The sequence below is a fragment of the Leucopleurus acutus genome, assembly GCF_964270905.1.
Source record: "Leucopleurus acutus genome assembly, chromosome: 6".
In the NCBI taxonomy this organism is placed as follows: domain Eukaryota; kingdom Metazoa; phylum Chordata; class Mammalia; order Artiodactyla; family Delphinidae; genus Leucopleurus; species Leucopleurus acutus.
This window is the reverse complement of record NC_139149.1, coordinates 41,195,877-41,220,347: the sequence shown is the minus strand read 5'-3', so window position 1 is coordinate 41,220,347 and position 24,471 is coordinate 41,195,877. Positions and strand designations below refer to the sequence as shown.

At 43.6% G+C, this 24,471-nt stretch overlaps 1 protein-coding gene across 2 annotated transcripts in view; it reads right to left on the bottom strand.

Moving 5' to 3' along the window:
• FMNL2 (formin like 2) overlaps positions 1–24,471 on the bottom strand; it is a 305,055-nt gene that overhangs the window by 10,299 nt on the left and 270,285 nt on the right. For both annotated transcript variants that reach the window (XM_082840757.1, XM_082840758.1), the window contains exons 11-23: positions 22,199–22,309; positions 19,264–19,413; positions 17,527–17,628; positions 15,503–15,815; positions 14,964–15,167; positions 9,808–9,932; positions 8,966–9,168; positions 7,306–7,540; positions 6,164–6,232; positions 5,963–6,043; positions 4,510–4,639; positions 2,019–2,182; positions 754–855 (exon numbers count right to left, since the gene is read on the bottom strand). In XM_082840757.1, the coding sequence (XP_082696883.1) occupies positions 754–855; positions 2,019–2,182; positions 4,510–4,639; positions 5,963–6,043; positions 6,164–6,232; positions 7,306–7,540; positions 8,966–9,168; positions 9,808–9,932; positions 14,964–15,167; positions 15,503–15,815; positions 17,527–17,628; positions 19,264–19,413; positions 22,199–22,309 (1,989 nt within the window). The remainder of the gene's footprint in view (positions 1–753; positions 856–2,018; positions 2,183–4,509; positions 4,640–5,962; positions 6,044–6,163; positions 6,233–7,305; positions 7,541–8,965; positions 9,169–9,807; positions 9,933–14,963; positions 15,168–15,502; positions 15,816–17,526; positions 17,629–19,263; positions 19,414–22,198; positions 22,310–24,471) is intronic.

Genomic DNA, 24,471 nt, shown 5'->3' with positions numbered 1-24,471 from the left:
GACAAGCCTGGAGAACACACATCGCAATGTCTCCTAAGAGCACTGAAGTCCCCTCATGCCCTGCCCTCCTTGTCCTCCTTTCTCAAGAGACAAATTCTTCTGACACAGATCTTTCTGGGTCACACGCTTTTTCAAGACCACGGTCCCGGATTATGTCATAGAAGGCCTCCCATTTAAAGGAAGGGCCATTATGGGTCCAGATGAAGAAACAGGGATCAACTGTCCTTCCTAGAGCCATCTTTTGGTCCACACTAGAGAAATGTTGGTCCAGAGGCCCACGGGCCTGGGCAGAGCTACGACACAAGCAGGCTCTCCCTGACCTCCCTGACCTCAGGCTCTCCCTGACCTCAGCGGCAGTGCCGCTGCCATAGGCCAGGGCTCACTCCTTCTACCCTTTACCCACTCAACAACTCCACGGGAGGCCTGGGTTTCTCAGTCCTTCAACCTGCCTGCGAGGGTCAACAGTCAACGGGGCAGCAGTGGTCCTGGATCTCACTTTCCCACAGGCAGCCAAGAGCTTTTGTTTGGGGGCTGAGCCCCCAGCTGGCCGGGTAGAGACAGGGAGCATGACGGGCTGAGGGCCTCAGGAGCAGGGCCAGAGACCGCTGTCTCGTCCTCACCGCCCATATCTGCTGCCCGAAGGCACAGGGGAGGTCTCTGCGGAGCCACCGAGACCCAGACACAGCTCGAGGAGGGCACCCACTCGAGAAGTAATGCCAAGGAAGGCTTGACAGAAACCAGGCTCCTGCTTACCTTATAGGCTTTCACAAACCGGACAAAGACGGGAAAGAAGACAGAGGGTGGTGTCGTCTTGGGGTTTTCTCCAAAATACTTCACCACATCATCGAAGGCATCCTGTGAAGAAGCGAATTTCTCTTGAATGTCATTTTTCCAGCATTTGAACTCAGCACTCTGGGAGAAGAGCTGCAGCATCTCCCACAGGTCTCTGGCCTCCATCCTCCCTCACCTCCCACAATTCTCTACAGCCTGTGTTTCCTCCCAACACCCAAAGGCAACCAGAAGAATGCAACACTCCTACACTGGGACCTCCTGCCACTTCTACACACACACACACACACACACACGAATGAGGAACTACTCCTTTCAAAAGCGTCCTAAAGCCATGGGAAGACTCCTTAAAGCCAACCAGGTTAGAAGGGACCTTAGAAGTTTGCTCAGACTCTAGATCCCAGCTCACTGCTTCAATGCTCCTTACCGTAGCCACTCACTCACTCAAGTCTCTGCTTGAACCTTCCCGGGACACAAGGAAGCCAGCCTCACAAGGGAACCATCCCACTACGTCTGCTTCCTGAGTTTCCACAACCCTCTGCCTTCCCTTCTGGTGTACAGTCCATTCTGGCTGCTTCTCAGGTGTGTAAACTTGACCCCCAGTGTGGTATAAGATTTCAAGGTCAAGGCCTCCTGGAACCCAACATACTGGGGAACACTGCTGTGCTGAGCACAGGCCTACCACACGTTGGTTGAAGTGAACACAGGACCCACAATAAAGGGAGCCTAGGAGTGGAAGGGGAGGGGGCGGGGAGGGCCTCTAGAGAAAACGGTGAAGACCTCAAATTAGAAGAGACAATGAGAGCACAGGGGCATCTCCAGGTACAAAATGCAGAAAGATCCCCATCCCCCTTAATAACAGCTACATAAGAAATCTACCCTATGGGGCTTCCCTGGTGGCGCAGTGGTTGAGGGTCCACCTGCCAATGCAGGGGACACAGGTCGTGCCCCGGTCCGGGAAGATCCCATATGCCGCGGAGCGGCTGGGCCCGTGAGCCATGGCCGCTGAGCCTGCGCGTCCGGAGCCTGTGCTCCACAATGAGAGAGGCCACAACAGTGAGAAGCCTGTGTACTGCAAAAAAAAAATTAAAAAAAAAAAAAAAGAAATCTACCCTCAGCAGACAGAGGACAATTCCCCCTCCGCCCCCAGAGCCAGGGCCAGCACCCCAGGTGGCTTTAACGGATCCAATCCCTTCTTCTTCATGGGTGTTGGGGGCACAGACACTCACCTGTGCAATCTTGGCATCATCCTGCAGTTTCTTCAGCTTTCCCTCATTGTTGAGGATGAACTCCTTCAGCAGTGTGTTGTGGTCATGCATGGTGTACTCCCTCTTGGTCAAGTCCATGCCCCTCTGCAGCTCCTTGACGTCCAGTAAAACATTCTCAAGGGAGACTGAAGTAGAGAAAGCAATGTCCCCGTGACTTCAGCCAGGAAAGTCAAAGCCACGGTGAGTCTGGCTGATGAGCCAAGTTCTCAGTGGGTTTCTAGGGTTACGCAAGGCCCTTAGATCTAGTCTCCGGCCTTCAGTGCAGACATCCTTTAATAGGAATAATTTACTAAGTGCTCACCATCAAGCACTGCATTAAATCCTTCACATGCACTAATTCAGTTGCACCACTAGCCCATGTTGCCAACGAGGAAAAGCAACACAAAGAGGTTATGTGGACTGCCCTAGGTGACACAGCTAGGAAGTGGCAGAGATGGAGTTTGGATAACCAGCACGGATCCCAAATCCTGTGCTTGTTCCCAACTATTCCATTTCTCTTACTGGAGATGATAACCTATTGGTTGGCCTGTAGGGTTAGAGGTTCCTTAACTGACAGGCCCAAGAGCTTATCCTCTACCTGACTCTTTGAACTCCTCTGCATTTCTGTGGCTCTCCAGCAGGGGGTAGCATTTTACCTATTGAATTTTTAGCTGTACTGTCCACAGGGACCCAAAGCAACTCTGACCAGCTTCTTTTTGCTAAACAACCCTTCCGTGCGTCAGAAGGGGTTATTAGCACAAACCTTTCCATCTGCAGTGTGGCCACCCACCCAGAGTGGATTCACTCCTGCAGCCTCCTGCAGGAGGTCTGGGCGCCACCTCTGGCTCCCCACTGCCTGACGCAGCTCTGCACATGGATGGATTACGGAACAACGTAGCATGCTTTTCCCTCACTAGACCCACAGTTATTCATCTTTGACTCCTCAGTGCTTAGGCCTGTGCCAAGTACAAAGCAGGAACTCAGAAAGGTTCACTGGATAAAGGAAGGATTGAGTAAATAAATGAGTGAAGGGATATGGAATCCATGTCAGCACACCTGGGCCCCAGAGTGAGAATACAGAAAACAAGTCAGCCAGAGAGCACCTCAATCTCCCCATTTTCCTCCACTGACTTTTCTGAAATGACACTTTAGGGGAATCTCATTCGGGCCAAACAAAATGTGCTATACGAAAATTTTTTTAACTTTTTTTCTTAATTAGAATGGTGATGCTAAAGAACCCCTCATTTAGACAAAGGGAAACTTGAAAGGAGGAAAACCACTCTACCAGAAGAGCAATCCTGGTAACTGCCTAAGTAAGCCCCAAGCCCTCAGTAGGTCTGGCACGGCCTGCGCTGCACAGTCCTCTGTAGTCAAAATATCATTTCCTCCTGCCTCTCAGCCTCCTCTAGGGCTTCAGCAGCGTCTATCCCAGTAACAGGGCATCATCTCATTCATTAATTCACTCATTCATTTGTTCCCAACCATCAATTTGCCAGGAGCTAAGGAAATTATAAAGATAAATAAAATGATTATACCCATACATGAACAGGTTGCAGTGGACATGCAAAATGTTGTGATAAAATTTATTATATCTTGTATGAGAGGCTTGTATGGAATGCTCTTGAGTAAGAACACAGAAGCAGCAGCCATTTACTCCGAGGAAGGCAGAGAAAGTCTTGCCCTCAGAGATTCAATTCGCTAAGTCTGGGGTAGGTCTCAGGGATACAAATTTACAATAAACACTGGCTGCTTAAGATCATCATTTGAGAATCACAGCCTGTATCCAACTCCGAGGTCAATCTGCATCTTGTTCCTTTTTCTAGGCTAATGTTCTTTTGAGAGGATGTGGTACACTGGACAACATACCATATGAGAAGACTATCTGAGTTCAAGCTCTGTTTCTATCGTTTTCTACCCATGTGACCTTGGGCAAGGCATTTAATCTATAAAAATGTCCGTTTTTTTCATCTGTAACAGTACAGCCCAACTATCTCAGAGCAGCCGATGATTTAAATGAGAAAACGCATAACTTTCATAGCAAAGTAACAACCAAGAAGTACTGATAATTTAACTTGTGCTCAGGCTAAACGCAAAATGTTTAGAACGGCCACACCTGAGCAAATGGGACAGCACAAAATCTAATTCAAGTGTCTGTTGGGGGGGTGAGTCTCAGAGTCTCTCCTTTCAAATGACAGCAACAGAATAAAAAGGGCAACAGATGGAAGAGGGAAGGCACATGAAGCCCAAAGACCTGGATCTTTATAAAGAGAACACTGTCCTCTTCACGTCCATGTTTGTATTGCTCCCAGGTGCGGGCAACACCAGAGGCGACGTGTTTCGGCTCAGAGCCTCTGACGTTTTAGCCTCCCCTTTGTAGAGGGGTTCTGAAGAGTGTTGTTTAAGCGGGGAAGGGTTCCCCCATGATTCAAGGCATTCATACCCAAGAGTAACATTAAGAGCTGAAATCAAGTACCTGAGGCAGCTTTCTCCACATAATGAAGCTCATTATAAAATAGGGACACTTGGTGATATTTTTCTTTCACGACATTGGATATATAGTGCAACAGTGTTTGCTTTCGGTCCGTTGACTTTGTATCTAAGAGCTGAAAACCAAAGGGGATGAGGGTTAGAGTAACAGATGATGGGAGAGTTACCTGCCAGATGATGCTGCCCCGCTCAGAATAAATACCTGAGCACAGGTGCCCCAGAGCGGAGAGAAAACATTCCCACAGGAGAGTCAGCTCTGTTCTCGGGTGAACCAGCCCATGGATTATTAAGTGACAAGAGGACTTCCTGACCAGGGGACACGCTCAACTTTAGGGACGACTCTAAGCGTGAGAGCTGTTCACGCGTCTCTCCTCCCGTGAACTCCCCGCCCCCACCTGCTCCACCACCTCCCTGACTTACAAGCAGGAAGACTCCAGTTTCAGTGCTCTCCCAAGTGAAGGCCAGAGTAGGAAGTGAGGCTGGAGCCGGGAGTGTGCATAGGTGTGCACAGGTACACCTATGCCATAGTCCTCACATCTGCTCAGCCCCACTTACTCCCCAACTCAAAGCAGATGTGCTTAACGTACGTACCATGGCCTTCTGGGGCCCAGAACTGTGACTAACTAGACAGTCCCTATCAAATAACATGTCCCCCCACACCGGGGGCTGGGGACTCCAACCACTGCCCAACCTGCTCCCGTGGAAGCCATGTCTGCCAGTGCAGCCCGGGGGACAGGGCTCCATGGAGCATTCTCTCTAGTCCTGTTCCTAAGTCAGGTGACTCTGAAAAGCAGAGCACCCTTCTTCATCCAGGAAAAAAAAAAAAAAAAAATTTTTTTTAGAAAACACAGAAAAGTATAAAGAAGCAGCTCAAGAAACCTTCCTAATTCCATTCAACCTCTCTGTTAATATCTTAATCTACTTCCATTCGGGTTTTTTTTTCTCATTTTACCTAGTTAAAAATCAAACTGTACAGACAATTTATACCCTGCTTTCTTTCCTAAACACAAAATTACCTATTCCTTTGAAAACTCTTCACAAATATTCTAACAGTTGAAGAATAGTTCACCGTATTAACTATCATTACAGCATATGTAATCATTTCCCCAAATGTTGAATCTTTACACTGTTGCTAATTATTTGCAATTATAAATAAAATATAGCATGCATAATTCAGACTCCTGAGGGAAGATTCCTAGAAATGGAAATATTGGGTCAAAAGGTATGAGTATTTTTAAGGTTCGAAGTGCTTGCTGCCATATGGCGTTCCAGAAAATTTGTACCCACTGCTCCGCCCACTAGCAGAGAATCTTCATCAAAACATCCCACCCCACTTCCAAGAGCAGACTCTCTCTGCTCCAGGGCTTAATCTTTGCCAGCTGTTTTGTCTCTCATATAGCTCTTGTACTTCTTTTAAACTCTGAAGTTTAAAAACTCACCAGATCTAAACTCTGAAGTTTAAATCCATAAACTGCTCCTCGTTTACTGCTATTCATATAGTTGCCAAGGGCCAAGATGATCTGCAAAGAAAGAGAGAAAAGAGAAGTCCATCGGTACAGCATCCCAGGCATTCCCAGGCTGAGGAATGCAGCTGACAAGTCAACTCTTCCATACACGTATAAGAGGAAAACTTCACTTGCCTCCAGAATTTTCTTGAGTTTTTGGGACGACTTTATAGAGACAGATGCTGCTATAATTGAGTGCAGTTGCTAGATTCCAGTCAAAGGAAAGAGGAGGGGGGAAAAAAAAGACATGTTAAAAATGGGAAACTCCGATTGAAAACTAAAACTTTAATACAGAAGAAAACAGACCTGCATTTAGAACTTAAAGCCTTAATGCTGAGATTCTATTTTTTCCTAAACATAACAATTTTAAGTTGTCCTGCTAGGTCTTAGGTAACTAGAGCATTACGTGTAAGCTCTTCTCTAAATAGGAAGTATTATCAGAACTAGCTTATCATAAAATCTGTAAGCAATGAGACTTAAGTTAGGAGTCAACAGCATCTTCCAGGAGAACTCAATAGCCTGCCCACCATCTCTAATCATGTAATACAATTCATATTTTTAAATCAATGGAGCTAGCCAAGAACAAAAACAAAACAAAACAGCAAAGAAATATAATCACCGTGCAGAAGTTCTCAGAACATATTTTGGACACACATGCTACTATAATCAGTAATTAACAAACATTTATTTAGAAATAGAACTGGGAAAGAACCATTTATGATATTCATAAGTCTCTACCAGATTAATACAAAGGAACAAGCGATGGTTAGCTATTATTTCTACATCACCACAGTGTACTGTAACAAACTTCCAAGGAAGAAGACCCCCATGGCAAATTTAACGCTTCCAATGAAAGTCAATAAGCCTGTTCACTAAAGATATGAGATGGTTTTTAGAAATGAAGTTAAACTTTCAGTCTTGGTAACCCAGCCAGAGGACTGGTACCTTGAGGAGGGGACCAAATTTGAGAAAATTATTCTCCTTGTCCTCTGTATTGAGGTGTCCTTTAAAATCCAAAGGGTATCTGTAGACACAGGAAATGGCATTCTCTAGGGAGAAGAGCAATATGGAATGGGGAAATTCACCGTTTTCAATTTTACTTGGCATACACAATGAGAAAAAGAGGGTAAAAATAAAAATGCCGTGTCGAAAGTTCTGGGAAGAAGTCTTAGAGCCCATGACATTAAGTGCAATTCTGTGAGAAAGTTAAAAGAAAACAAAACAAAACAAATGCTATCTGTTTGGACCCCTTCCCTTGCCAGAGTTGGTCCACTCACAGGAGTCAGCATCTGAATACTTTCGGCAAAGTTCCCAATGAAGGCCATGATGGTCATCTTCTGCATGAGCCTCTCAATTTTACTGAACTGCATCATGAACCGGTCTTCATCTGACAAGTTTTCCAGGGGCTTCCTTTCCCGCTCATAGAGCCGCAGCACTTTCACCTCATTCTCAGTTGGCAAGAACCTCATCAAACACTCTACAAAGTCTACAGGCAATGTCTTCAAGTCAAATCTGAAGACAGAGGTGGACATGTCAGCATTAAAGAGAAAACCTCCTCCCCTCTCAGCCACACCTCCACCTGGTCCAGATCATGAACCACCATGTCGATGAGTTGATGCCCACAGCTGGACGATGCCTACAGATGTGAACATGCCCCTTGGTGCTGGCTCCTGACGGTGCATCAAGCACGTTCACTGGTCCTTCCTGGAAACCTGGACCTTATTACGACTGCCACGCTCAGTTTTTAGGCTATTAGTATAGCTCTAAGCCTCTAGACGTCAATAGTAAATGACAGCAGGTAGAAGCAGAAGGAAAGCTGAAGTATCTGGTGGTTAAGTGGTTCAAGGACGTGTTTTTTTTGGCCTGTGAAGTACTGCTAATTAAGGAGATGTAATATTATACACACAATTACAGAATATCTGATGAACTCTGTAAAAGATTTCAATTAAACCAGTAAGTCTGGGATATTTTTTCTCCTTTAGAAAAAAATGCATCCAAATGCCTGTACTATATGATGCTTTGGCTTAAATGCATACATCCCCTGAGGGAATACTCGGTCTTTGTGGACCTATACTCCATCTGAACTAAAGAAGTATTTGCTACAGTCTCTATTCTATTCTCTGGGCAATCTTTGTTCAGCAATAGAATTATACTTAATCATCATGACAAACAAGATATGTGAAGATTAAAAACCAGAATTCATATCAGGTTGCAACACTAGAAATCAGAACAGATGATAGGGTGCACTAAACTACTAGCTTATGATCCCGGCTGAGGACATGAAACTGGAACAAATGATTTCTCAGTGTCTTTTACTCCCCTAAGAATCTCTGATCAAAATTTATGAAATACCAATTAATGATGCATTAGTTCCTAAAACATCTAATAACATCCTTATCATATTTGAAAGTCACCATGACTCAAAGAGTAGAAAGATTCTTCTAATAGAAGAGTAAATAAAATCAATGCCTTCTCTGCAGTTCAAGGATTAAAAAAAGAACTAAACTTGCTTTAAGATGCCCTGAAAGGGCTAAGGAGCAACAGGAATCACATTCCTATTATGAGTTAAGACAAGCCTCTGTCTCCTATTTGCATCTGGCATTGGGTTGAATCATTCCACAAATGCCATCAAATTTGTACTCAGTGAATCTGGATAAAATTCAGATACTCCACAGAAAACTGATATTTTCTCCCTTTTCTCAGCATCTGCAATACTTCTCTCAACTTTCCTTTTATGTAAGCATTGCTGCAGGCATATGTAAGAGAACAGACCAAGATAATAAACGATGTCACGGTCCAGTTGTTATTCTTCTAAAACAATTAATTGCTCATTCTAATATAGCACCCCCGAAGGTCATTTCTGGTCCACCTCTTCAGTGTTACCATTTTCATTCTAAATTTACTAGGATATAATCTTTCAGAATGCCCTGAACTTACACATGAATAGCTTTACATATTTCATCCGCAGTCTTTCCAGCTTTCCTTAAAGTTATGGCAAGATTTTTAGCCCTATTTGCTTCTAGTAATGTCACTTTGTTTGACCCCTTCTGCGTTATCTTCTGTTTGCTTGAAGAAAGATCAATGGCAGGACCTTGGGCTTTTGTCTTAAATATTTCTTCAAATTCATCTACATTTAAGTCCTGGGTTGGAGAGGAATGAAATAGGCAAATTAGATTATACTTAAAAATGAAGTCAGGAAGCCACCATTTAGACAGTTTCTTAAGCATCAAAGAAGTTACTTTTTCTACTAAGTACTGATACTTGTCTTGGGCCATGGCTTGCTCTATTTCTCTATTTGTGTTAGTGTTGTGTGACTTATGCCACATATACAGACAAAAATGTCTAAAGTAGACAACTGTTTCCAACCAGTTAACCCAATTGCCTTTCAATTACTGCCTTGTAGGGATGGCCAGCACAGACTAAAACTATCCACCAAACCAGCTAGTAGGCGTGATTATTGAGTCCTTTTTCACTTATAGTTCAATAAAGGGTTTTTATGCCCCTTTATAAATTAAGGGCAGAGATTGTGTCAGATGTACCTTTTGTGACATACAGTGAAAGATGTTCAAAACTATTCCATTTTAATGTATAATACGTTCTTAAACGTAGTTTTAGAACCACCTTACAAAATAGCATCCAATTTTATTCTCCTTTTCTTCTTTACATCAAGACACTTAAAACACTAGCTTTTATTGCAGAAACTTTCAGGTTAACACAGCATCCATTCTGGCTTTGCTGCACAGAGAGGGCCCCTTGTTTCTAACCCATGAGAAAGATACCTCCAGAATTCGCTCATCATCAATTTCGTTGAAGACTGTGCCATTGATCTGATTTGGCTTCAGGGCAACCCAGTTAAAAACTGGCATTCTGAATTTCGTCTTGATTGGCTTCTTAATTTTCACAGCTACAGAGGTCAGAGAGAATGAAATTAAGATTCCACCAAAACCCTCGAGAACAATCAGACAACAGTCCTTGCAGATGACACTCTAACACTGGAGGAAGGCTAGCAAGAGGTGGCCAGGTGTTTTAAAATATGGAAGACATCAGGCAACACTGTGGCCAGGGCAACTTGAGGTCATCATTTGATACAACAGTGTGTTACAGTTGCCTAAGAGCTGGGGTTTTGCTTTTATTTTATTTTTTTAATGCAGGCAACTGGGTGGTTGAAATACAGTCACAGTGTCAGGACAATGCTTAGGACAAATAAAGAGTTGGGGGATAAAAATGATTCTTTATATATTAGATAGCAGAGAGGGCAAATACTCCGTGTCACTTAGTTTGACACTGGTGAATGTGAAGTCGCATTCTGACATCCTCAATTTCTGGCTCTCTAACACACATTTCCAAAACAAATCTTCAACGATGATCAGAGACTGCAGATAGTGTCTGCTTAAACCACCAGGAATGAAATGTCAAGAAGGCTGACTTCCAGCCAGAGCAATACACTCCTGTGGATGATTTCAATAATGGGGATGATATTGGCTGTTGAGAGTTATTCCAAACAGACTAAGGGCCACAAATGGCCCAAAATAGAATGTTTAAGAAGACAAAAGGGGTACTTGGAAATCTGGGTTTGTATTGCTTTCCCCTCCCCCTTTCTTTTAAGTGCAACCTCTCCCCAGGAATCAGCTACTACTGCAACTAGAAGGTAAGAATGCACCCATTAAAAATACTGAAAACCTCTTAATAGAGAGGAAGGGTCCCACCTTTGAGGGGATGGGGGTGGGGGGGAGTGCCACCTCCTCTTACTTTGGGGAAATGAGCTAAAAAAGGCAATCCACTAAAAATTCCATTAATTAACTACACACCATAAAGAAGTCTTCCCAAACCAATTAACTATAAATAGTCACCGTCTTAGGTCTGTCCCAGGGATGCCCACCACACTATTTGGGAAGGGAGGGAGAAGAAATTCAATGCAGAACAAAAGAAATGGAACACACTACTGGGCTTTTACCTGGCTGCCTGCCTTACTGAAAAAACGGAGACAGACAGTGCCTCTCGTTCCTCCAGAGTTACAAAGGCCACGTAAACAGCGGGAATGTCATCTGACAAATCCACACAGAAGCATGCAGGAACACAGAAACACAGCTTTTGCCAAAACAGGCTTTCCACCACCAAATGTGACACTTTACTCTCTACTACCCAATAGTGTCCATTTCTGTCCTTGCTACCCAGGAAAGCCCATGTCCTCCAGGGGACCAAGGACCAGACCTTCCTCTAGTCTGGCACTTCTGCAGAGTTGAGGGAGAAGAGGTGGACAGGAGTGGGGGTGACAGGTCAGCGCCATCCAGTTCCATCATCCCTCCACAGACAACGCAGGCCTCAGGACACTCCCTACAAGCGACTCCCTCTGCAGCCACCCTACTTTTAACTCTTTAAGCAAGATTACGTATAAGCCTGAGATCAGAGCACAGGCCAAAAAGTTCTCTTCTGAAAGGCTGCCCTGACTCTGACTGGGGAGCTGGGGGGCTGGGTTAGCAGAGGCGGGGTCTATAGGTGACCACGATACGCACCATGTTCCCAGTGTTCAAGCTACAGGAAGTGGCTCTGCGTGGGTGGGTGGGTGTTCTGTGGAGAGAACCGATCACCAGAGGAAGGGGACTAGGAAAGCAGCACCCAGCAGCTTTCCCTTGTTCTGGGGAGGAGCCTTCCTCTCTCCCTCAGGATAAATCTAAAATCCTAGGGACTTCCCTGGCGGTGGGCCAGTGGTTAAGACTCTGCGCTCCCAATACAGGGGGCACAGGTTCGATCCCTGGTTGGAGAACTAAGATCCCACATGCCACGGCGCATGGCCAAAAGAAAACAAACAAACAAAATTTTAAAAACCCCTAAAATCCTTCTAGAGTTGAGGCCTTAGATCCAACTTTTAAAACTAAACTAGAAAACATTCCTTTCCCCAGGGAGAAAGAAACAGGGCACCTGAAACCCAGGATGCCTGCTTAAAGGGCCATCACCTCTTCTATAGGTTCAACTAAAACATGTGGGCAACCCTGGAATCACAGCAGCCAGCCAGCACCACACCTCCCCGCAGACACAGAGCAAATGCAATGGCTCAATGGGAGATGGGGTGGAGATGTCAAGGCACAGCGTGACCCACAGGAACACAGGGCAGACACTCAACACACTCAGGGAGGAGCAACCTACAGAAAAGCTTGATTGGCCCGTCTTTTGTGGAAGCAGAAAGAACAAAGAAAATACAAAAGAAAAATTAGATACGGTTAGCGTTCGGCGGCTCAGCAGTCCACACACTCTTAGCAGAGAATTCCATGCTTCTGGGACACATCTCACAAGGCAGCACAGAGCCAAAAGTTCATTTCCATTCAGACCTGCCTTAAAGATGCCCTTATTATTTTATTTTAAAAAATAACTCTTTTTTTAAAAAAGGGGGAAAAATGATTTCATTATAGTGCTGCCAAAGAGCCATACTGACCTGTGCTAGGTATTCCGTAAGACATAAACAAGTTTAATGAAAAGATAATCAGCTGAAGTCCCAATTCTCACTGTGAAGTTCCAAAGCATATTCTTCCGAAGAGAAACAGCAAAGGTTACAGACTACCCAGGGGTCTGTCAGTGATGACCTGACCGGGGAATGGGAACCAGGTTGGTCGAACAGATTTGAGGAGGTATGCCTTACACTTCAAATGCACATGTCACACTACTAATATATTCTGTATAAAATGCAAAGAAAAGTCCACAAGATAAACTCAGGGGACCTCCTCCTGGTCCCCTGACTTGGTCACCAAGAAGACACTTGCTCATTGCCTGCTGAAGAGATAAGACATCCAGTTGCCTGTGGATCTAGGGGTCTAGTGATGTCACAGGTTTCTGGCTTCCTGGGGGGCCCTTGGCATATTATCTCAGCTGTCTCTTGGCTCTATGGGGACATCCTGATGCTGTCTGGCCTCTTGGTTCCAGAGAGAGAGTGTTACTGAATACACTGGCAAAACATCTCACAAAATGGGTTACAACCACTAAGTATTAACGGCCGAATTAAGGATGAGTAATGAAAAGAGATTAAAGGCCTTGTAGAAACTACCTGATCTCAAGCTATCAAAGACTCGTAAGGATTTTATAATCCTTATATCTTGTAAAACACAACATCTTGTAATTGTTTAATGGACGCTTATGGCACTGAAGAGGAGTTTCTTCAGTCCCACATACAGTCCTTCAAATTGCATAAGACACAAAGGCGACAACTTCCAAATGTAGGAATCCTGAAGGGAGCAGTGAGGGATCAGCTGAACACAGAGCTTCACACTGTAAAACTGAGGCAATCATTGGAGCCAACAAATTATAAAGATTAAGTAGGAGGAAGAACCCAGGCAAAAAATTTAACGAGAGAGGCCAAGACTCGTTCAGAAGGGAGTCCTGGACGTGCACATCTGAGACTCTTGGCTCTTCTCTCCGCCAAGGCAGTTCTGAGGTCCAAGTTGGAGCCCAGGTGAAGGGAAGTAGAGGCCGTATCGCACATTAGGTTTTGTCAGACAGAAAGGAAGCAGGACCAAAGGAGAGACACGCTCATGGTGAGCGCTCCTGGGAGGCTACAGGGAAAGCCTCATCAGTGGGCCCAGATGCACATGACAATGACACTATCACTGAAAACAGCCTGTTGATGTAACAGATTCCTGGGGCTCCTTAAGAGGTTTTCTGTTTGTTTACGTTTCAAAATCCAACAGTTTCATGATGACGCTCCTTTAACGTTTGTCCTTCAGAAGCAATAAAAGTTCTAGAAGAAAGCGGTAGACGAGGGAGACCTTGAAAGGTCGAAGTAAGTCATTGGTTTACTGCCAACACGACTTTGAACAGGCATCTTGTTTGACACTTTTATAGGAGCTGGGGTGGAAGTAAACACCACAGATCTGATGTGGAACATGTTTGTTACAGGTGCTTTATTGGTGTCGAAAAGGGCTTCAGTCACCAGGATAAATTAGTCCTAACGACTGGCTGGCAAAGCTGTTGATGGGATGGACATGCTAAGAGATGGAGGCTGGGAGATCATTTACAGCTGAGCCCATCATTTACACTCGGGGCAAAAGGCTCTGAAAACCACTGCAGCCTTGGAAATGAGACCATTATTGTGCTAGTTCATCAGAAATAAGAGACCTCACGAAGGGACTAAAATGGTTGAGGAAGCAGAATTATCTGACGTCACAGGAACGGCTTGGCAAAGCTCAGAGCAATTCCAAACGCCAGGGGAACACTCCATGACTGGGAAAATGGCTTGCGGTATTTTAGAAAAGAGTAAAAATTTATTTTTGTGAGTCAAAAATAAGAACTTATATTTCAAGACATTAGAGCAACTCTGCCCCTCTCACCCACACCCGCCCCATTTTATTTCTGGTGAGGGAGGGATGCCGCATTCTATCCTGGGCAGTGGAGCATTTCAAGGCAAGAAGGTACTGCTGGTGGTAACGCTTCCCTTTGAAGCTTAATTCCACTGTAGTGAATTGTGATGCCCTCAAATGCTCGGAAGAAATGCCTGGAAGCCTACATCAAGCAATTAACACAGAGAGGCATTTTCCCCTTTTATAGATGCCATCGAAAATAGCCTCAAAGAAAAGAGCCATAAGCACTGAAAGCACGCTGTGTCAGAGCTTGGACTGTCATGTTTTCTGAACCCATGAAAATGCACTGATCCCTAAGAAGGTAACCTGTCTCTCTTCCCTTCTCTAGGTGGGGAGAGAAAAGGTAGGAAAACGGTGTGAGATCAGAACTTCCTGTCAGGGAAAGAGTGACAAAGGCTACTGAAAGAAAAATGCCTCCTGTACACAATTTCCCCTTTACTGGCTGCATTAGCAGGAATGTTCTTATATTAAGAGGAGACACATGTGATTTTGCAAGAGACCTGGACTTTGAAAGAATGGCCTGGACCCTCTGGAGGTCAGACAATTGAGTATTTGTATTAAATATCTGGGTCTTAAATCTGCACTCTTACCTGCTAATCCTGAGTTGAAAACCACTGTGGGTGAAGATGTCCCGGGCAGCGGGGGTGCAGAGGGAGGAGGGGGGGGCAAAGGGGGAGCCGGCACAGTCTCAGCTGCAGGACCCGGGAGAGGAGGCGGGGGCGGAGGGGGAGGCGGGGGAGGGGGAGGGGGAGGTGGGGGAGGGGGCATAGGCGGCGTGGCTGGACCATTTCGCGCTAGCAAAAGAAAAGAAACAAATCGACTTTGAAAACAGGGGAACGGTTTTTCCTGCAATATGCCATGTGTACATAAAGGACCTGAAAACAAACACTGAGGACAAAGGGTTTTTTCCCCGAAGACAACAAAAATGTCCTCGGTAACAAATGGGGAACATTCTGTGCCATGTGTGAAATGAAGACGTATACCCTTCATCTCAAAAGGTAAAAGTTCTTAGAATCAATCAATAAAAGAAATGCCAACAGAAACAGACAAAGGACATAGATGAACCATAGGTAAAAGAAGTACAGATATCCCAATGCTCTACCTCAGCTCTCTCGCCAAGGCTTCCTACCTGCTTCAGGTGTGTCTGACAACAGAGGCAGTGGTGGGGGAGGAGGGGGCAAGGGTCCCGAGGCGGCAGCCCCCGTCACTGGCCCCACAAAGTCACCCACCGCCACTTCGGACCCCGTGGGCAACGTGCCAGAAGCCACGACCGGCAGGATGGCGATGTCCCCATCCCCTTTCTTCTGAATTTTAATGGTCCCTTGTTTCTCCAGCTCATGAATCTTTTTTTCTAGGGTAGACTGTCTTTGAATGGCTTCTTCTTTCTCTTTGACCATTTTCCTTAATGTGTGAACCTGGGTATTTGCATCTTTGTAGATTTCCTGCAAAAAAACCCATGGTCAAGAGTTGGTCTTCACATGACATTCGTGCCTATTACCGTTAGATTGGCAAATTGAGGATAAAGAAAATAACAAAAAAAAAAAAGGAAAAAAGAAAAAGGATACTTATAAAATATATATATATATATATATACACACACATACACACACACACATAGGAATTCTATGGAACTCAGCCAGAACTTATAAAGTCCCATTCGTTATCAATTGTTCACTGGTAATGCATGCAATACATTCTAGCAGTTGTTACTGTTGAGGTAATTCTTTCCATTAATAAATACAGCTAAGTCAGTTTTCCCCACAGGTGAGGAGGAACAGGGCAGAGATGACCCAAAAATAATTTTATAGCTGACTTTGGAATATCCTGAGGGTATTCTGGTGGTGCAGCATGTTTTCTTTTCACTTTTGTTAAAATTTATTTGTTACTCCTAGATACATATCAGCTAACAGTAGACAAAAGGTCCCTAAATCAGACTTGGACCGAAGTCAGACTGGGATTAAGAATCTGCAAATCATGGAATAATCCACTTATGAGTAACCAGCGGCTGACTGTTTTGAATGGATTTCTCTGGCCTTCACAATGCCCCCTTGACCAAGCTCAGGACAGCAACTGTTGTAATGTTTTCCAAAACAGGCCAATGTTTCCCTCCACTAATTCCTTATTTCTGTCTAGGTTCTTCACAGAAAACAAAGAAGTTACAATTTTCAATTCAAAGGCTGTCCTGGTTCCTTTTATGAGGGGTCCACAGAGGTTCCAGTGGAAGGAGTTTATGGAACCCACTTGCTGGGCCTTACACACGTGATCTCTCACCACAAACCTCCAGCAGGTAGGGAAACATTCTTCACACCCTGTCTATTATTAACAATCTGAGAGTCTGAACTTGAATTGAGTCCATATGCTACAACTCTGTCTCGATGCAGTGCCAGAAAATAAATTTCCTAGAGTTAACTGTAGGACCTGTCAGAATATCAAGCAACACACACAGACATGATAACTATCGCATAAAATGTGCCACATCATTAACGGCCGTGTAAAGGCAAGCCATTTGCCTAAAAGCCCTCCAGGCATTTTTATGTTCAAGCACATGGACGGCGCTCCATAAATACCTGACCTGTAAGGTAAAACAATGCTAAAGCCAAACCAAATAGCTGGAATTATCTGATAATAAAATGGACTGATTTTGCTTTTCACTTTTTTCTTTCTCTCTCTCCTTTTTTTTTTTTTTTTTTGGTGAATGCCAGTAGGTCTTGTCTATGTTGTGATTTCACCGTTTCCATAGCAACTACCAAATCTGGTTTCAAGCAGAAGCAAAGCAAAGAAATACAAAGAAGTCCAAGTCCTAAGAAAAATAAATAAGGGGCATGAATTAAATCCATGCTGTGTTTTTATTTCCAACCAAATGGGTGATCCACAGAATTCACTCAGACTCGTCCAGATGGGAAAATACTGTTGCTCCCAAAACCTGTGATAAGGAAGTAATGAAGCCCCAGCATTGGAATGCACACATATGTGAAGACATACGCTAACTATGTGTACTTTTCATTTGAGTTTCACCTCTGAAATGGTTCCAGTAAATATGCCGCATCCGTGCCTCCCTCTACTGTGAACATATGCGGGTCCTATCTACTAGGCTAAAGCTACAGTGCATGCCCTGCAGTGCCCACCTGGTGTGGCTACCATCATCACACTTACCCGAACAACATCCAGCTCCTTGTTCCTCTGCATGAGCTGCTTTTCCAGTTCCACGATCTTGGACATGGCTTCATTCTCTGTGTCTTGCAGTTTTTCTGACAACTGTAAAGTTTTGAAAGGGAAGATGTGTCACAACAAAGGATCATTCTCATCAGGTCCTTGGTTTTCAGAAAGTGTAGCTCAGAGACCACTAGGGGCCCATCAGAGTCCTGCATGTGTTCCCCAAGTTGTTTTCTGAAAATGTTAATATTTATAAGATGGTGCTGAATACATACTTGTTTCTAAGAGGAATTCATTTACAAGGGATCCTTAATAAGACCCATAAGTCAGCTCCTTAGTGTTTTGACATACACAGTGTGTCTTTCTCCATTTCTGCAGGGGCCAGCGAACGTAGAGAACAGTAGGTGAGGGAGGAGGTCGAGTCACCTTTCCCTCCCTAAGAGAAGGCCATTAGGCAAAAGCTTTTGAAAACTGTTGACCCAGAAAACTTGGTTTTGTTGTTATAAGTCACCAGTTGAAAAAATACTACTGCTTGTTTTGACTCAAACTATCCAAATAATAAAAGTCACTTTGGAGGGGTAGTTCAAATAAACAGGTGGTTACTACAATAGCAGGTTATGTAAGTATGGTCATGCAATGCCAGCTAAGGCTTCAGAGAAAGATGGGGTGAGCCATGAGGGAAAGTTACTTTCCACATAAGGCTCTAAAATTGGGCACCTTCTGATTTCTTACATCTCACTGAGAATAATCACACATAAAGAAAATCAGGGAGGCAAGGTAAAGAGGAAGAGTGGAGATTTATGCTGACCAAGTTCAGAATATAATATAAATATTTTAAGGGAAGAGACAAAAAGAGAAAAAGGAAGAGCCTATAAGTGCTCTCCCTAAGCAGGTGCCAACTGAGTCAGCACAGCACTTACAAAGGGCGGGCTTTCGGCAACTTGGCTAAACCACAAGCCATGAAGATGCCCCTTTTCAGACTGATGGGAAAAGAGGAAGGACATTAAGCACAAGTAATACTCTTAACTAAGAAAATGCAGAGAAAAATAAATGGACCGTTCAAAGAGAAAAACCACATCCTTCCAAAAAGAGACAATTCCTTTCACAATCAAGGACACTTTCAATCAGAATTCAGTAAAAGGATGTGGTCCTCACAATGTTTGGGTTTTAAGACACACCATATTCCTGTTCATTATACTGAGAGGACACTTCTTGCAAGAAGAGGATATATGGGAAAACTTGCTGATTTCCTTGAAAATGCTACCGTTGAGATGAAGCTATTTAGAACTTGAGTGCCCATGAGGCAGGAAAAGTGAAGACCCGCATCATGAGGACACTAGATCAGCCCGTCCACAGCCTGCAGGGACATATTTGGTACAAGATGACTCCCATTCAGAAGAAGATAACTTCTTCACCAAACTGACATATTTTAGTGGCATTTCTCTTCAGGTAATGCCAATCTTCTAACTCTCCTGTTCTTATAACTAAGGTGGCCAGGGAATCTGGACGCAGCAGAAACTGAGCAGTGAACGAAGGCAGTGGGTTCCACTTAGTCGTAAGTAACATACCTGCCTTCGTTGAAAGAGCCCAGAATGGCTCCTGATCGCTCTCTAGCTCAAGTTGCATCTCATTCCTAGACTCCAAATCCTTTCCTTAACTGCCATAAAAGCTAACATCTTTTCTGCCTTGCACCTAGCTGAAACATTAGCCATTTTTCTTTTTCTGAGAGGTAGTTACATGAGAGATGTTTTCTTCCAGTTCTTCCACCCTCTCCAAAGCTGCATTCTTGGTTTCCGCGTCTTCCAGCAGAGCTCCCACATCAAACACGTTGTCCAGGTAAGCCTGAATCTGTACCTGCAGCTTGTCACTCTCAGTATGTTTCAGCTTCTAAAAATCAAAATGCAGGAGGACGTGGTGTTAGCATATCTGTGGAAACACAACATAATTACCCAAGAGCCTACATGTTTTTGTTTGTTCCTTCCAAGAGAGTTTTTTGTTGGTTGGTTGGTTGGGTGGGTGGTGGTTGTTTTTTTGGCCATGTCACGAGGCATGTGGGATCTTAATTCCCCAACCAGCTATGGAACCCGGGCCCCTTGCATTGGAAGCGTGGAGTCTTAACCACTGGACCACCAGGGAAGTCCCCCAAGAGAGGGTTTTGTATCTCATTCTCCTTAAGAGACCTCTGGAGTAACCATCTAAGAGGGTACCATCAGATTACTTTCTGGTGCTTACTGTCTCCCAAATATACACACATTTCCTCCCTAATCCTTCCTGTAGATATATTCCCCATGCAGATATATTCCAACCTAAAACATTTTTGATGCAGGTGAAATCAAGATAACAGAAAAATCAAAAGGGAACAACAGGGCTTCCCTGGTGGCGCAGTGGTTGAGAGTCCGCCTGCCGATGCAGGGCACATGGGTTCGTGCCCCGGTCCGGGAGGATCCCACATGCCACGGAGCGGCTGGGCCCGTAAGCAATGGCCGCTGAGCCTGCGCGTCTGGAGCCTGTGCTCCGCAACGGGAGAGGCCACAACAGTGAGAGGCCCGCATACAGCAAAAAAAAAAGGGAACAACAGTCACAAGTAACATAAAACTTGAGGGGTATCTGTGTGGTAGAGGAGATTAGAGTGGGTGGTATCTTGCTTGGGTAGTGATGGTAGTTCGGTTGAGGGTGAGGGGTACATGGGAGTCGAGGAAGACACTGATACAGTATATTAGACTCGGGGATTATTTTAGCACTAGTTCCTAGAACCCATCCCCCATAATTACTTGGCTAAGACACTCCCCCAACATGAGAAGTTCAGGGCTCCCAAAGCACAGATCAGGAACCTTTCCCCCATTCGCTGCATTCTAGGGCCAGGCATCCCAACGGAAGTCAACTAGCTCTAAGGTAAAATTAGAGGTCAAGTAAATCAGTCAATCCTTCTTACAAGTAGCATAAGTCATGTCTTTCCCTGGGGAGCAGATGAGTGGTTAGAATAATATCTGGCACATGGATGATGCCAATACACATTTACTGAACAAGTCAATGATGACTTACAAGGTTGGGTTTTTGTAAACTAATGAAGCATTTATATATTATATGCTTATGCTATTATTCTTCTAACCACTTCTATCAAAGACTTGAACCAACAGACCAGGAAGTTAGAGAAATACAGAGTTTTGGGAAAAAATCAAATTTTTAAGAGGAATTCTACTCTACAAATAAATTCTCAGGACAACAGATTTTCTCCTAGGTCTAATCTAGAATTCTACATCTTAGCTGTCTTGAAGAGAGTATGTTCCATCTTAGTTTATGAGTCAGAACCGAAAAAAAAATTCTGAACAAGGGCAAAGCCTAGAAAAGAAAATGAAGAAGCAGCTTAGTGGGATTTTTCACAAGATTCACAGTGAGTAACAGGCACTGATGTTACTACCTGTTATTGTATCCTGGCGCCTGAAATGAGCTCTGTGCAGCCACAACAAAACTGACCCTGAAACCCCATTAGGAATACACCCAACTTTCATTCAAATATTGCTACTCTCAGGACATGTGGAGAAAGAGAAGAGAGGAACCCTGATTTCCAAGTAGAAACAAACTGTTGAATACAATATTCTGTCAAAGATATTAGTCATTCTTTAAATAGGAAAGCAATTCAAACAAACTTTTCAATGGAAATCTTCCATGGTTCCACCTGAGTAGAGTCTTTAGACAACATTAGGCCAGTCTACTCGAGGGCAGCCCAGCTGGTCTGATAAACAAGGCCATGAGCTCAAGAGTAACCAACTCTGCAACACCACTTTGTGATAAACTGAGGGTACCCCCTGTGTAATCCCTGGCTTCACTCGAAAGGGAGATGGGCAGGTGAGCTCTGGAGATGTTCAAGGGAAGTATTTCTATTTTCTTCACTGTTAGAAACAGGCTTGAAATTGAGGTCAACAATTCTTACCCTATTACTAGTGGCCTTTCAAATTCAAGCGAATCATTCCCTACACAGAAGGGAAAACAAAACTGCCTGAGTCAAAAGACAAGGGCACATCCTGTGCACACACAGCTACTTAAGTCTGTTTATGATTTTCACATCAACTTTGTTTTTTAGGCAAAGAAGTTCAGGGAACTGGCTGAGCACTTCTGTAAGGGAGCAAGAGAAAGAGAAACTTTAGATTCCTCTTCTCTCAAGAACTAAAAGCAGAATTTCTAAAGACACAAACACTTTAAGCAGAATTTAACAGCTACATGAGGAAGTCTCTAGTGTCCACTTCCTCATTATTTTTTTGATGCTCCAAGCATTTATTCATTACTCTACAGCAGTCTTGGTTTGACTTTCCCAGAGCAGATGGAGTCCAAAGAGTAACTAAGAATGCACATTGCCTAGCAGCCCGGATGAAGGGTAAAATGAGACTTGACCCAGACAGAGTTCAAAAGCAGAGGAAAGCTGTAGCAAGGCTCTAAGAAGTTATTTGACTCCAGTACTAAAAGGCTGCTGGCAGAAGACAATAGGCCCTAGGAGGTCTGCAAGAATCCAGCTTCTCTGGCAGATCACATCACTCAGATTGGTTCTTTTAACTAGCACTACAGCACCTGATTGCATGGAGCCTTAAATGTTCTTTGGTCATTATGGAAGTGCATCTTTGAGGGTAGGCAATAAATCAAGTCTCATAATGCAACTAAAGGTTACAGCTATACTTACATCCAAGTATTCATCCAGGCCTAACTTGGTAAATTCATATTGGAGGTGAACTCTGAAATTCATGTCTTCTACTGAATGGACTACAATATTAATAAACTGCATAGAGGCCACCTGAAATGAAATTGTCAACAGGTTAGATGAGCTCCAAACTTGTTTTCTCAGTTTAATCATAGTCACATATTTTCAATTTCACAAATCTAAGCTCACTTACCAATTTCCTTTTCCTTTGTTTCATTGGGTCTTTAAAAATATTTTACAATTTTTAAAAATTCAAAAGTTATAGAGGTACCACAATAAGATACCACTTCATATCCACTAAGATGCTATCATCAGAAAGAAAGATAATAACAAGTGTTGGCAAGGATGTGGAAAAACTGGAACTCTCATCCACTGCTGGTGGGGATATAAAATGGTGCAGCCACTTTGAAAAGCTTGATAGTTCCTCAAAATGTTATTCAGAGTTACTGTGTGACCCAGCAATCCCACTCCTAGGAATATACCCAAGAGAAATGAAAACATACATCTGCATAAAAATTTGTACACAAATGTTCATAGTAGCATTATTCATAATAACCAAAAAGTAAGGGGAAAAACCCCCAATGTCCATGAACTGATGGATTACACAAATGTGATTGCATTCATGTGAAATATCCGGAATGGGAATATCTATAGAGACAGACAGTAGGTTAGCAGTTGCCTAGGACTGGGGGTGGGAAAAATGACCGCTAATGGGTACAGGAATTCTTTGGGGGTGGGGGGAGGAGGCGGCAACAAAATGTTCTAAATTAGATTGCAGTGATGATTGCACAACCCTACAAATATGCTAAAAATACACTGAACTGAGCACTTCAGATGTGTAAGTTGGATGGTATGTTAATTGTATCTCGGTAAAGCTGTTTTTAAAAAGTCTTATAGGCATATAGAACACACTCAGTTATTACCAGTACATCGTAGAAATGTGATAATTATTACAACGAAGAACATTTAAATCACCTGTAATCACACCACAAGGTAATCACTTCTAAAATTTTACTGTGGGCCCCGCCATACCAACAGGACAGTAACAGAGCTTCTGACCCATCTTTCCATTTTAAACAATCAACCAGTTTCTATTCCATAAAAGCCCTGGATTTGCTACATTCTCCCCACAACTGCAATAGTGGCTCTGATCTGCCACAGAGAAAACCAGTCCCCAGCTTAGTAAATAACAGAACAGAGTTTAACGTATCTATTTTGTTTTCAATAGGGACAGTCAGTTTATTTACAGTGAAAATATCTCACTAATGCTTTCCCTCTATGGTTACCCAGGGACTTGCAAGGAGGTATGACTGTGGGACCCACATTCACACTTACTCTGAAAACTGCCTCCCTCTTCCTCTCTCCCCGAAACCCCACTTTTTTTTTTATCTTGTTTAAATTGTTTTTCTCGAGTTAGATTCTTCTTTGAGTATATGTTATCCATTGGGTATCTGTGGAAGATGTGTAAACTCTCTAGGTTACATGAGAAATCTATCACCATTTACTAAAAAATTACGTCAGTTGCTATGGCTCAATAAACTAAAAAAGATTTTGTCACTTTTTTGTTTTCTTTTGCCCACTAAAAAAAACATAAATACATAGAAGGGTCTTGTGCTACATTTGAAGCATTTATATTATGTTTTACATGGAATATGTTGTTAGGGAAGCTGTGCAACTTAATTGCATTCCCAAGACAGTTTATGAAAAGCCTCATTTTCTGGAAAAAACAAATATGGCTAGATTTTGGCATCTTTCCATTTCTCTTCTAAAGCAGGTCTAAGTGATCTATTGAGTGTTACACTATGCCGAAGAGGCAACTATTTGCTAGACGGCACATGACTCGAGCACATATATATACTCGAGCACACATATAGTATATCCATACACTAACAGCCTCAAAATAAGATTCTCCAATGCATGTTCATAGGAATAAATGAACCGACAGGAAACATGCTCTCATTTGTCAACAGTGCAAGTGTTGTAAAGGGCTTAACATCACTATAATTTCAGTGGGAACTCAAATGGCAGAGAGATCTGGTAGGTATGATAAATGAGTGAAGTGGGCCATGTGTAATACAACAGGGAATGGTGTGGACTGTGACAGACCGGAAAGGCTATCTTCAGACTTAAGGAACAGGGACCACTTGGCTCCAGCAGCTGATACTCTACGAACAGGGACCTAGCGTTACCAGAACTTTTTAGTTCTTAGGAAAATCAGAAATCTGTAATTTAAGGCACAATTTTCCAATTTTTTA